The 12,129-nt window shown below is 35.0% G+C and overlaps 2 protein-coding genes across 4 annotated transcripts in view; both read left to right on the top strand.

The window, feature by feature from the left end:
• On the top strand, positions 2,777-3,925 carry LOC105162245. Its single transcript, XM_011080242.1, has one exon. It carries the CDS (start codon positions 2,777-2,779, stop codon positions 3,923-3,925), a length of 1,149 nt encoding a protein of 382 aa, XP_011078544.1.
• LOC105161502 (importin-9) overlaps positions 5,479-12,129 on the top strand; it is a 13,170-nt gene continuing 6,519 nt past the window's right edge. For 2 of the 3 annotated variants that reach the window (XM_011079206.2, XM_011079214.2), the window contains exons 1-13: positions 5,480-5,896; positions 6,427-6,488; positions 6,611-6,703; positions 6,822-6,993; positions 7,069-7,184; positions 7,672-7,758; positions 7,838-7,954; positions 8,039-8,102; positions 8,201-8,343; positions 9,399-9,446; positions 9,532-9,600; positions 10,572-10,647; positions 11,861-11,991. In XM_011079206.2, coding sequence (XP_011077508.1) covers positions 5,770-5,896; positions 6,427-6,488; positions 6,611-6,703; positions 6,822-6,993; positions 7,069-7,184; positions 7,672-7,758; positions 7,838-7,954; positions 8,039-8,102; positions 8,201-8,343; positions 9,399-9,446; positions 9,532-9,600; positions 10,572-10,647; positions 11,861-11,991 — 1,305 coding nt within the window. In that variant the 5' untranslated portion in view covers positions 5,480-5,769. Of the gene's footprint in view, positions 5,897-6,426; positions 6,489-6,610; positions 6,704-6,821; positions 6,994-7,068; positions 7,185-7,671; positions 7,759-7,837; positions 7,955-8,038; positions 8,103-8,200; positions 8,344-9,398; positions 9,447-9,531; positions 9,601-10,571; positions 10,648-11,860; positions 11,992-12,129 lie in introns of all 3 variants that reach the window. The other variant, XM_011079221.2, reaches the window with a different exon arrangement.

Here is a 12,129-nt window from a genome sequence, read left to right as displayed (position 1 = left end):
GGTAACATGTAACTTAATCATGCCCACAATCGATCACAAATTTGTTGTTTGAGTCGATGTTTTGCGAGAGATGTATGACCCTCCGCCTCCTCATGGGAATATTATATAAACAAAGATTAGGGAACATAATCATTGTTATCACAAGTAAATTCAGTGTTCAAAAATTAGTGTCGGCATCATCATTGTCTTGTCATCATCATCACCAAGCTACACACCAGAATACTAATACTACTGTAGAATGATGTTCCCGTGTGCCCTGCCCATCATCTCCTAATTCCGGACATGCGGTGCCTGCCTGCCCATTCAACCTTCGTCTTCCAGCCTCCTAAAACGCTACAAAGTATATTATAAATACTTAAATAACTTATATATATATATTTAAAAAATAAAATGTATGTGACCAAAGTATCAAGTATATTATGAATTAATCGAAGTACGAGTTTGCATAGGCTTTGGTTAATTCTTTTTTATTATTTATTGGCAATCGTGTAATACTTTTTTTCTTTTTTTATTTTCGAAATATAAAAAAAGACGATGAAAGTAAAAAAAAAGTTTTTGAAAAATATTTTCGAAAAATAGTTTCACTTGTCGTTACTAACAATTTATAAACTCATGGTTTCTCTCCTTTTTATTTTTTTTTATTCAAATTTAGCTATTTTGATATAAAATATTGTTTTCGATGTAAATTAATTACATACACATAAATTTGTTAGGACTACAACTGCATATAATGTCTTTCAATAACTTTCACAACATGCTAATTGTTGTTGCAAATTCTAGTTATAGTCATAATAATATAACGTGACATCCTTATCGATGAAAATTTCAGTGGTTTTTATTTTATTTCAATTTTTTTTCATACGATTTAAAAATATACGTCGCAAATTATGTTTTGCCTCTCATGTTACAAAAATAACCTTGTCTTGATCCAAATATGTACAAACATTTACTACAATAACATTTACATTTTATAAAGTATAAAAATGTATAGTTGAAGTATTGTTAAAAACCAATTTATCATATTTCAAGAAAAGAGCAATAATTAATATTTAGGTTTAATTGCATTTCCAATCATGTAATTATAATTATTTGATATTTTAATCTATTGTTAGAACTGTAATATAATCATTTATATTTTTTATTCTTTCGAATTAAATACAAAATTGACTGAAAAAATAGCATATACAAATCATGTACCGATTAAAAATCAAGAAAAATGATATTATTAGCTGATTTTATATGACATGGCAAGAGCAGACTTTGTCATAGTAAAAAGTAGTCTACTCTTGCCACATCATAAAACATCAACCAATAACCTAATTTTTCGAATTTTTAACTGGTATATGATTTGCACGTGCCACTTTTCTAATCAATTTTAAAAATTCTAACCAGATTTATCCTTAAATTATAAAAATAAAAAAATATAAATAATTAAATTACAATTCTAACAACTTAAAGAGCTAAAGTGGCGGATGATATAATTAGAGAACTAAAAATACAATCAATGCTTACTATTTATTTACCACAAGAAGGGGGAGAGGCACTTTTATGTGTTCCATCCATTCTTGAACCTTCTCTTATTGCCACTTCTCTCCTTGGGTGCCAACGTTCATGGCCCTTGACAAGCACATGCATGGTGCAATTTGAATACGGCCATACACATAATTTGATTCATTTCATCAAGATTAGATGTTTATTGTAGACTGTAGATTGTTTGGGTAAAGCTTAAATCTTTGTTGGATATTGATTCTTTTAAAATGCCATTTCTTATTTTATCATAAGTTTAAAATTATTCGATGGCTTAATTAGTTAATAAAGTAAACATATACGATAAAGTTTAAAATGTAAGATGTCGTACTAAAAAATATAACGAATATTAGTGAAAATATGAACGTATAAGGTCAGAAATAAAATTTGTTAATATTACTTTCAAAAACTTGACTTTGGACTTTCGAATTAAGAAAGAACAAGAAAATAAGCTACAAAACAAATAATTATCGTCTAAAATGAAGAAAAACAGTTTATTCTTTCATGCAATAAACCCGTAACATAAGTATAATGTAAATGAATTGTCAAATTGCAAATCATCAAAAATCAAAATCTTAGCTCAAAAATTCAAATGAAACTGCAAAAAAAAAAATATAAAATGTAGGAATTTTCTAACTTATAGCATTGTGTGAAGAAAGAGGAAAACAAAATCTTGGAAAAAAATGTTGGGGGAGACAGGAGCTAGAAGAGAGTGATTGATGGACGCCCCACAGGAACTGATCACTGATCAGACTTTTTGAACAGCCACCACCAAATTTATAGAACAGCTCCATTCATCCCTTTACTCAACCTCACACTCACAGTGACACAGTGTGTTTCTGAATTTTCAATCAATTCATGAATTCTCACACCCCTCCCTCCACATCCCACCCCCACACGCAATGATACCTGCTGCAGAAGGAGATAGAGCCGCGGTGTGCGTTGCATTTTCAATCACTCCTCCTCCTCTGTAATAAACACTGTTTTCTTGGAAAGAAAAACGTAAAGTTCACTCCACTTTTTTCTTTTTTGCCTTCTAAAAAAGTCTCCCTTCTGCTCTGCGTGCTATGCTGTCGTTCATTCTTTATCATTGACAAAGCTCCAACTTTTCTCTCTGCCAAACTCTATCAAAAGCCTACAACAACCCCTTTTTTTCTGCTGAGGGCCTAACCCCATTAAATTACCTCTTTTGCACTTCAGATTTTTCCTGTCATTCAACACATAGCAGTTTCAGTTTTCTCAGGTAGCCATGAAAGAGAGAGGCAAAGCTGTGGAAGCTTTTAACAACGATTTCTCAGAATTCAACTTCTCAGCCGCATCAGAAATCCCATGCAAGAAACACCCGAGTTCATCGTCTGTGGGAATCTGCGCTTACTGCCTCAAAGACAGGCTTGTGAAACTGGTTTGCTCCGAGTGTGGGGAGCAGCGTCTTTCTTCCTGCTCTTGCTCTGATGTCTCCTCTTCGTATCGCAATTCTTGTAGCACGATGGAAGTGGGGAGTGTTGGCCGGGTCTCATTTCTGATAGAGAATGAGAAGATTGATTCCCAACAAAGTAACAATCCAAATCCCAAGTCTAAAAGAGGAGAAGAGAAGGCGGAACAAGTCATATTTCTCAGGAGGAGCAGCAGCAGCTGTGTGGAGGTCAAGAAAAGCAATGGTTTTTGGAGGATTAAGAGGTTATTCAAGAAGAAAAGAAACAAGGGGTCTGAGAAAAACGGTGAATTTTCTGATGAGAAAAGTGAGATTTGGGTTTCTGATGTTATGGGTGTGTCTAGGTCTAGATCACTCTGCAGTTTCAGGGGTGGTGGTGGGCACAACGATCTTGATGAAGGCAGTGAATATCGCTTCTCTAGTGCCAAGATTTCTGATGTAACTAGTGGGATCTTTCTTGATTCTGATAAGCAATGTGGGTTCTACAGCGAATCTGAACCGAGAAAAAGTGGTTTTAGAGGCTTTTTTGATGCTGACAATGGTGTTGATTTCAAAGGGGGTAGAAGGGGTGGCGGCCAAACTCTCATTGATCTTGATAGAGTTCACAGGAGTGTTTTTCCAGCCAAGGAAAGTGATTTCAGCGCCATGGATGAGTCTGCTTTCATTGATTTGAAGCTTGATTTGTCGTCTGAATCGAAGCAAGAACTATCTGCTGCTAGAATCAGTGGAGCTTCTGATCATGGTGTTAGCTTCAAAAGTGAGAGTTTTGAGACTGGAGGAAGTCTTGCAAATATGAAAAGTAATGGGGTTTTAGGGAATGGTGGTGGCTCTTGCCGGATCACGGTGAATGAAAGAGGATTGAAAAGGGGTAGCAGTAGCCACAAGGTCTGGAAATGGATTTTTAAGTATCATCCAGCAAACAAGAACAAAGAGAGCAACAGTTTGAAATCTTGCAATCATGTTTGAATTCCAACATATTTCATCACTGGGAGTAAATAGAAACTATTTCTGCTAAGGCTTTACTTGCTAGCTCTTTTGTTTTCTCTCTTATCAATTCTTGTTAGCTCTTTGATGTATGTAGTATTAAACATTTCTGTTTTCTAGTATGTGACTCTGCTCTTCTATTACTTCTTATCACAACATGAAGTGGAAACTGAAAACATTCAGACGCCCCACTTATTTATAAAGTTTCATAAAACTTGTGACCGAATATTGTGTCAACCCCACATAATATCTGAAGATATTGATCTTCAAGTAGGACTGTAAATCAATTACACGATTAGTATATCTCATTAACTGAATTGGAACATGGTATAAGCGAGTCGTCTTATGAATGGGCTAATCTAATGCCTTTACATCAAACGCTAATTGGGACTAATAACAAAGTATGGAATTGCACGGAAGTGACTGAACAATCTTACGATGGATTAAGTTGTCCAATGACCTCTAGACATATTGCAATTGTGTGCATAATTAGTGAACATGAAACGCTGCTCCAAACAAGTGCTAGCTAAGAAACTACAGAACGACCTCAGTTTTCTTGCTTAGCATTAGATTGAGTAGTACTCTTTGTGAAGTCTTAAGCAGCAAGATGGGATCAAATAAACACTTAACTGAGCTTTCAAGAATATCTGTAACTTACATTTGGACAGCATCATATCTCTTGAATAATACTCACGCGATCAAACTGTAATCATAAATTAAGTTGACAGCAGAAGTCAACATGAGACATACTGTAATGATGCTAATTGTTTGCAAAGACAAGAGAAAGGGAAGGCCTGCTGAGTTGCTTCATTGACAACATAATCTCAGTGATCTTTTGCTTTGTTTTCTGCTGTCAATAATTATGAGTACTACATAGAACAGATATTATGGCTTCAAGACAATAGTCACATACACATATCAAAACAATTATAGGATACAAAAACCGGCTGAGGCAAGAAATCCAAGAAATTCTTTTGTAGTTGATACTTTGAGAAAGAACAAGTTTTTCGTTGGTCGGATCAAGTTTTGTAAACTCAGAAAAAGTTGGTTGATGGGGTTGTCTGGATTACGAGCAACGAATGGCCAGGAGATGTAGATTGACGACCTTGGTTTTTTCACTTCATCAATGTTCTCCTTGTATGTATATATATACTTAGTTTGCTGTGTAGGAATGAAATTTGAGCAAGTCTTCTGATTACATTACAATATCTTGATTCTTGTCTCCATTTGTAACTGAAAACATGTGCATTCCTCGCCAGTTCTAGTTCTTCAGGTACGTCAAGCATTTGTCTTTGTCGTAAGAATTACAATCCGAATACTCTTAAATTAATAATTATTCAAAAGAAAAATAAGACAAGTTACTACAAAACATACCCCTATCACAAATAAGAATAGTTAATATTAAACGAGATACTAATGAAGTACGATCTTTCTAATACGTTTGAATTATCGACCAAGTTTGCATATTTAACGACGTAATGTCTCGAACTAATTAATAATTAGAAGTAGAGATTGTTTATGTAAGAAAACAAATGGAAAAAAGTCTAGGAATTGTTTGAGCATCTCCAGCCCCAGGTAGTGGTAGTAAGTGGAATTGGGAGGAGAAATTAAAAGGGTTAAGGGAGGGAAATTGAGAGAGGCAAAAATGAAAGGAAGAAGCTTTACGGTACCCTTTGACTGGTGAAGCCGGTCAGCGGATCACAAAACCCTAACCCCTATAAAAAACCCCCAATTACAAAAACCCCATACTGAAAACTCCCTCCTTTTTGCCGCATTTTCCTCCCACCTCCCGCACACGGACACACACAATTTGGTGTATTATCTGGATGATTATACTGGGAATGGATCAAGATCAACAATGGCTGGTCAATTGCTTGAACGCCTCACTCGATCCCAACCATCAAGTTCGAACCTTTGCGGAGACTTCCCTCCAGCAAGCATCTCTTCAACCAGGTGACTGAGGCAATTGTTTTAAGAAGTGATTTTTTTTTGGATGGAATTTTGTCACTTGATTGATTGAATGTTTCTTCTCTTTAATTTGAGGAATTGAACTTGAGTTTATGCGTGTAGGGCAATTTGTAGGACATTTAAAGTCTAGGTAAAGTTTTCGTACTGAATTTTTTTTGTGATGTGGTTGAAGATTTTCTTTTGGTTATGATGTTGGTTGTATTAATTAATTTCGTTTTTTCGATTTTATGCCACATTGCCATTTTAAAATAAAGATGAAAACTTTTCTTACTGATCAACCTATGTTACGATGCAATTGTTGATTCATTGATATCTGCATAATTTTTGATAAGTACATCTTTGATCTTTTAGTATTGTGTTTTGCTATGTGATTGCATAGTCATTCAGAACTGACTTGAGTAATACTACTTATATTGAAACCGACTAGCGGATTCTTGTTTTTGTTTTCTTTTTCCTCCTAAATTACACCTTAGCTATGGAATTGATTTTGTCTTTTTCTTCTTAATTCATGAAAGGTTATGGTGTTGCTCTAGCTGGAGTTGCTGCAAACCGTGAACTTCCATTTGGATTACGGCAGATATCCTTCATGCTGTATTTAGCAAAATTTTATTTATTTTTTCTGCATTCATTGGACTTTATGTGTTTGATTTTGGTCCAATTCCTTTTAGTGATTCGCTTGTGAGATTAACATGCATTAACTTAGCAGCAGTTTTGCTGAAGCAATATATTAAGAAACATTGGAATGAGGATGAGGAAGGTTTTGAGCATCCTGTTGTTGCTAGAAATGAAAAGGTCTTGCTTTTTCTTGATTCAGAGTTGCTCCCAGTATATAGCTTGAACTCGATGTTCTCTGCTAAAGTAATGGTGCATTCATTTTCTAAAGATCACCCTCATTCTGTTATTCTGTCAGGCATCTATACGTGGATTACTCCTAGCATTACTGGATGATCCTTACAAGAAAATGTGTACTGCAGTAAGTGTGGCTGTATCGACTATTGCACAGTATGACTGGCCAGATGATTGGCCTGAATTACTGCCCTTCCTTTTAAGTTTAATTAATGACCAGACTAAGCTGAATGCTGGTGAGTCCTTGGTATGCCTTTTCATGTCACTGATAGTTCTTGAGGGGTGTATAATTTTTTATTTTATTGTTGCAGTGCACGGGGCTTTGAGATGTTTGGTTCTTATTTCTTCGGACATGGACGATAAGATGGTTCCAAAAATTGTCCCAGTTTTATTCCCATGTTTGCACACGATTGTATCATCGCCTCAGGTTAGTCTTATTCACCAGATTGTATGTCGCATTCATTTTATTAATTTCCTGTAGCAATCATATGGAAGATAAGCTTGTCTAAAGTCTTTAGGAAAAAGTGTGTGGCATCAGAAATCAAGGTTTAGATGCCTAAGTGGTGTAGTTTTCATATACTTATGTTGCTTATAGTCAATTAATTTCGTTTTGTTTAGATTCCCCGGAAGTTTCTACATGCAAAAACTGTAAACTTAGCTGACAATATTTCCATGTGTGTCTGGATTATATTCTTCTTATCTTTCTCCTTGGTGGCATACTTATTTCCTTTCAAGAGTTCTTGGTAAGATGTACAGAATAATGAAAAAAGTTGGGTGTTTTAGCTGTTTAGTGTACTTTACATTATTGCTTTACAACATTATTCTGAGAACTTGTTTGCAGAACTAGTAACTTTTCTGGTAGAGGAGGTATTGTTGGATCATTTTCTCATCTTTCTGTGGATTTATACATGCAGGTCTATGACAAATGTCTTCGGTCTAGAGCTCTTTCAATAGTTTACAACTGTACCTCCATGCTCGGGGTTATGAGTGGTGTCTACAAGGTATTCAATTGTAGCTTGTGAAGTCAGGCTAATCGAATGATGTACTAGATTAGCTAATTTCATGTCTTCTGGTAAACAGACAGAAACTAGCTCCCTAATGTTACCGATGCTCCAGCCTTGGATGGAGCAATTTTCTTCAATCTTGAGACACCCAGTGCCATCTGAAGATCCTGATGATTGGAGCATCAGAATGGAGGTGGCTCTTCTATTGAATTGTCTATAGTGATGCCATCTGTATGTCAATTGATGATTTTGAGAAAACTATGTTACCTTCTGTCAGGTGCTAAAGTGCTTGAATCAGTTTATTCAGAACTTCCCGGCCATTGCAGAAACTCATTTTGTTGGTATGTGGTCAGATTCCTAGGTGGAACTTGGTTTATGGTGATACATTGTTTTTCTTGTCCTTATCTTCATAGTTTCTTACAACTTGATGGTATTACAGTAATTGTGGGGCCATTATGGCACACTTTTGTGTCATCCTTGGAAGTATATAAGCGCTCATCAATTGAAGGCGTTGAAGATTCCTATGATGGGAGATATGATTCTGATGGTGCAGAGAAAAGTCTTGAGTCCTTTGTTATCCAGGTTAATACAGTTGCTATTATGTGAACTTTGAAGTAGCGCCAAGAAAAACTTGATCAATTGCCATATAGGTGCTGACTGCTGGATGGTTCTTGCTGTGACTATTTGGCATATGTCTTACCACAACAGTTGGTTCCTTGAGATTCATATTATTTTGTATTTTTGTGCAGTCACCCCATTTTTTCTACAATGCAAAACTCGGATTTTTATGTGCAATTCAACTATATTCAGCCGATGAAATGTTTATCTTGAACTTTAGCGATTAAGGGTGCTGCAGCTTTTTCTGGACGCCTCTTTAATCATAACGCGATCTGAATCTATTTTCACCAGCTAAGAACTAGTTTACTTTGTTTAGGACTGGGATGTTATTTTCTGCAGTTTTTGTTCTTTCTACTTTTTACTGAATAAAAATTTATCATCCTAACATAGAAGTCTTATGTTGGTCATGTAGATGCAACATTGGTAGCAGTTACATGTGTGTTGATTTTGTGAGATCTGGCAGAAAATATAGTTTCTTCAATCTAGTTTTGAAAACTTTATTTTCAGATGCATTGTTGTCCAATAATGTGTCGAGTGCCGTCACTTGCTCCTGGCTACCAAAAGTTTGTTTAAATAGTACGAAATGGGAAAAAGTATATGCAGTATTTTCAATAAAATGATAACCTAAAGTCATGATCAATATTTTAACTGATTTTATGTTAGCTACTCTCCATTATCCAAACAAGCTTATATGTTTAGGTATCCCATACAGATTCTTGACGATTAGCTTTCCAGCTTATGCTATTGAAATTGTATGTTCCAAGTTCCAACTTTGTGACGGTTTCCGAGAGCATGCGAATTGCAACATTCAAATTACACCTTGAAGTTTTGGTGCCAATCAAAGAAGCTTATGGGAAAATTACTTCATATTGAGGATAATACAATAGTAGTTTGATATATGAATGGGGTTTAGATTAATATCTGAGTATGTTGTTGCCCTCACTTCTATTGGGTTGGAGTGAGATAGTTTCATTAGTTAGTATTTTAACATGCGATTTTGCTGGTCTTTTCTGGTGCAGTTATTTGAATTTTTATTGACTGTTGTTGGAAGCCCAAGATTTGTGAAGGTATGCTTCAGAACTATCATTTTTACTTTGTCTTGTTATGCATTAGGTTATCAGATTTTGGAGATGTTAAAGTTTTTGTCTGTAGGTTGTAATGAACAATGTGAAAGAGTTAGTCTACTATACCATTGGTTTCCTTCAAGTGACAGAACAACAGGTAATCCTCTATCTAGTCAGTTCCAGAGAGCCATGATATGTTTTCTTTTATTTTGTAGAAAGATTTGTATTATTTGGTTGTAGTTAGTGCAAAGCATTTTTCTAATTCCCTAAATCAGAGCCTTCAATATGATAAAAATGCTGACATTTTTCAGTGTTGCACTAAGTTTGGGCTCTCTGATGGTAAAATGATACCAACCTGAATGATGCTGCTTGGTATATGAAAACTATAGAGATCTTCAAAATAGACATATCGGCCTAAAAGACAGAAAAGTAGTAATTGGTCTCGGAGTCTATGTAAAATCTTCTATAATTCTTATTTTTTTTGTATATGTATTTGATAGTTGACATAGTTGTCCCCCCTGTCATTGTGACACTGAGGGCCTGAAAGTATCAAGTGTCGATTGATCACAACTTGTGTTTCGAGACATAATAACATGGTTATTCCTTTTCTAGTGATGTCAGATATATTGACATAACTGGGTATCAGTTGAAGCAGTTACAGCAAAATACTGAGGAATCTAACCAATTAACTGAGTTTTGTTTTGTTATGCTTGGCCTGATCATTTTGCAATCTGATTACCATGCCACATGTTTAGAGACATCAAATGTTTCTTAAGTTACAGGCTACAATAAGTAACATGTCATCTTGAGATTCTTTCAATATGGTAGTGTTCTAAAACATACATGAGAGTGTGTTTCCATTTGTTTTTCTATTTAATTTGAGTTGAGCAATATCAATATGGATGAGCATTTTGTCTGCTTGATTTTCTAATTAATATGGGTAAAGTATTTTGAATAAGTTATATGTTTCCTCGTTCTAGTCAGCAGCAACACAGGTGCAGTTTTCATTTTACTGGTGAAACACATTTCATTTGATTTGTTTATAACGGGCATTTTAAGCATCATCTTTTGTTCCCCTTTTTCTTCCAGTACCTCTCATTATCTTCTTCATGTGCAATTTGGATGTAGGTTCATACCTGGTCGCTGGATGCTAATCAGTATGTTGCTGATGAGGATGACAATACTTACAGTTGTCGTGTATCTGGTAAGTTGTTCTCAGGTGTGGCAAAACTTTGTTGCTTAGTTGCTATAAAATCTTGGACATGGTTTACCTTTGTTTCTGCATATATATATCTTTCCGTCAATCTTTCATGATGTGTGTGTGTATGCATGCATGTGAACACTTATGTATAGGTGTTTTTATGCATATAAAACAGCGAGTATATGTAAGGTAATGGAGATGCTGGGAATATGATGGGGGGTGTTTTTAATTGTAGTATATTAATTGGTCTTCTATTGATATTTTGTGCTGGCAATTATGAGTGCATGAGCTTAGTTTTAGTTAAACAAAGGCTTCTGCATATGCATTTATTAAGTAACCTATATTATGACATTTGCTGTGGCTAAAATGTATTTGTTATGTGTATTAAAACCTTTTTGACTTACAATAACTTGTGTAGTTTTGCCTATGTGTACTATTAGTAAACTCCTGAATGAAATGAAGCTAACACATCATATTGATAGGTTTCATGGCTGCAGAATTCTGTGTGATCTGTTGACAGCAGATCAAATTTGGACTTGCTGCTTTATCATTTCTATAATGAGACAGTACATGACATCTTACTTTTGAATTTCAAACCTACTATAATTTGCAGCTTACATTTTGTATTGTCCTGCTATTAGTTGAAACCTCTATATTCTTATAGGTTAATTACACTTAGACCCCATCTGAAAATACAAAATTACGCTCCCCCCCGAAAATTGAAACTACACTTATACCCCCTTCTGAAATTCTGCGATTGCACCTAAACCCCTTTCGTTATGGTTTGAACGAAAAATGCAGACGTTAGCAAAAAATTACATAAATTTTCAATTTTACCTGTCATTTAATATTTCTATGTAATTATTTTGTATTATAACAAGAAAAATATAATAATGTTATCCTTACACCATATATATATTTTACATCTATCCTTTTATAAGTACGAAAAATATATATGGGAATGTTAAATGAGGAAGAAAATTGAAAAGTTTTTGTTGATGTTAGCATGTCCATACCCTAACTGAATCAGGTGTAGGTGTAAAAGAAGAATTTTCGGAGACGGTGTAAATATCATTTTAAAACTTCTTTGTGGGGAAAGTGTAATTTCGCATCTTTAGAGGGGTCTAAATGTAATTACCCTATTCTTATGTACCCTGGGAAAGTTGCATCTGCTAGAGCATTCTTTTCTCCCCCGTGAATAAATCATTTGTTGCAGGTGCCCTTCTACTGGAAGAAATAATTACTTCTTGTGGGATGGAAGGAATAGATGCTGTGATTGACTCTGTGAAAAGACGAATAAGCGAGTCACAACTAGAGAAAGATAATGGCTCGCCTGGCTGGTGGAGAGTAAGTTGAGCAGTTTCATGACTTGATTTTCAGCACTAAATATAACTTGTAGACATAGTATAAATGCTAAAACTCTCAGTATGAGCCTAATATTGACTTGAAATTTAAGAATCCTTGTTCTCCAATCTCTGCCAACCT

Source organism: Sesamum indicum, linkage group LG1 (assembly GCF_000512975.1).
Source record: "Sesamum indicum cultivar Zhongzhi No. 13 linkage group LG1, S_indicum_v1.0, whole genome shotgun sequence".
NCBI lineage: Eukaryota > Viridiplantae > Streptophyta > Magnoliopsida > Lamiales > Pedaliaceae > Sesamum > Sesamum indicum.
Note: the sequence above shows the minus strand (reverse complement) of the source record. Positions and strands in the feature narration are given on the sequence as shown.

Excerpts from the sequence above, each read along its gene's own strand:
- LOC105162245 (XM_011080242.1), top strand. The coding sequence starts at position 2,777 with ATGAAAGAGAGAGGCAAAGCTGTGGAAGCTTTTAACAACGATTTCTCA.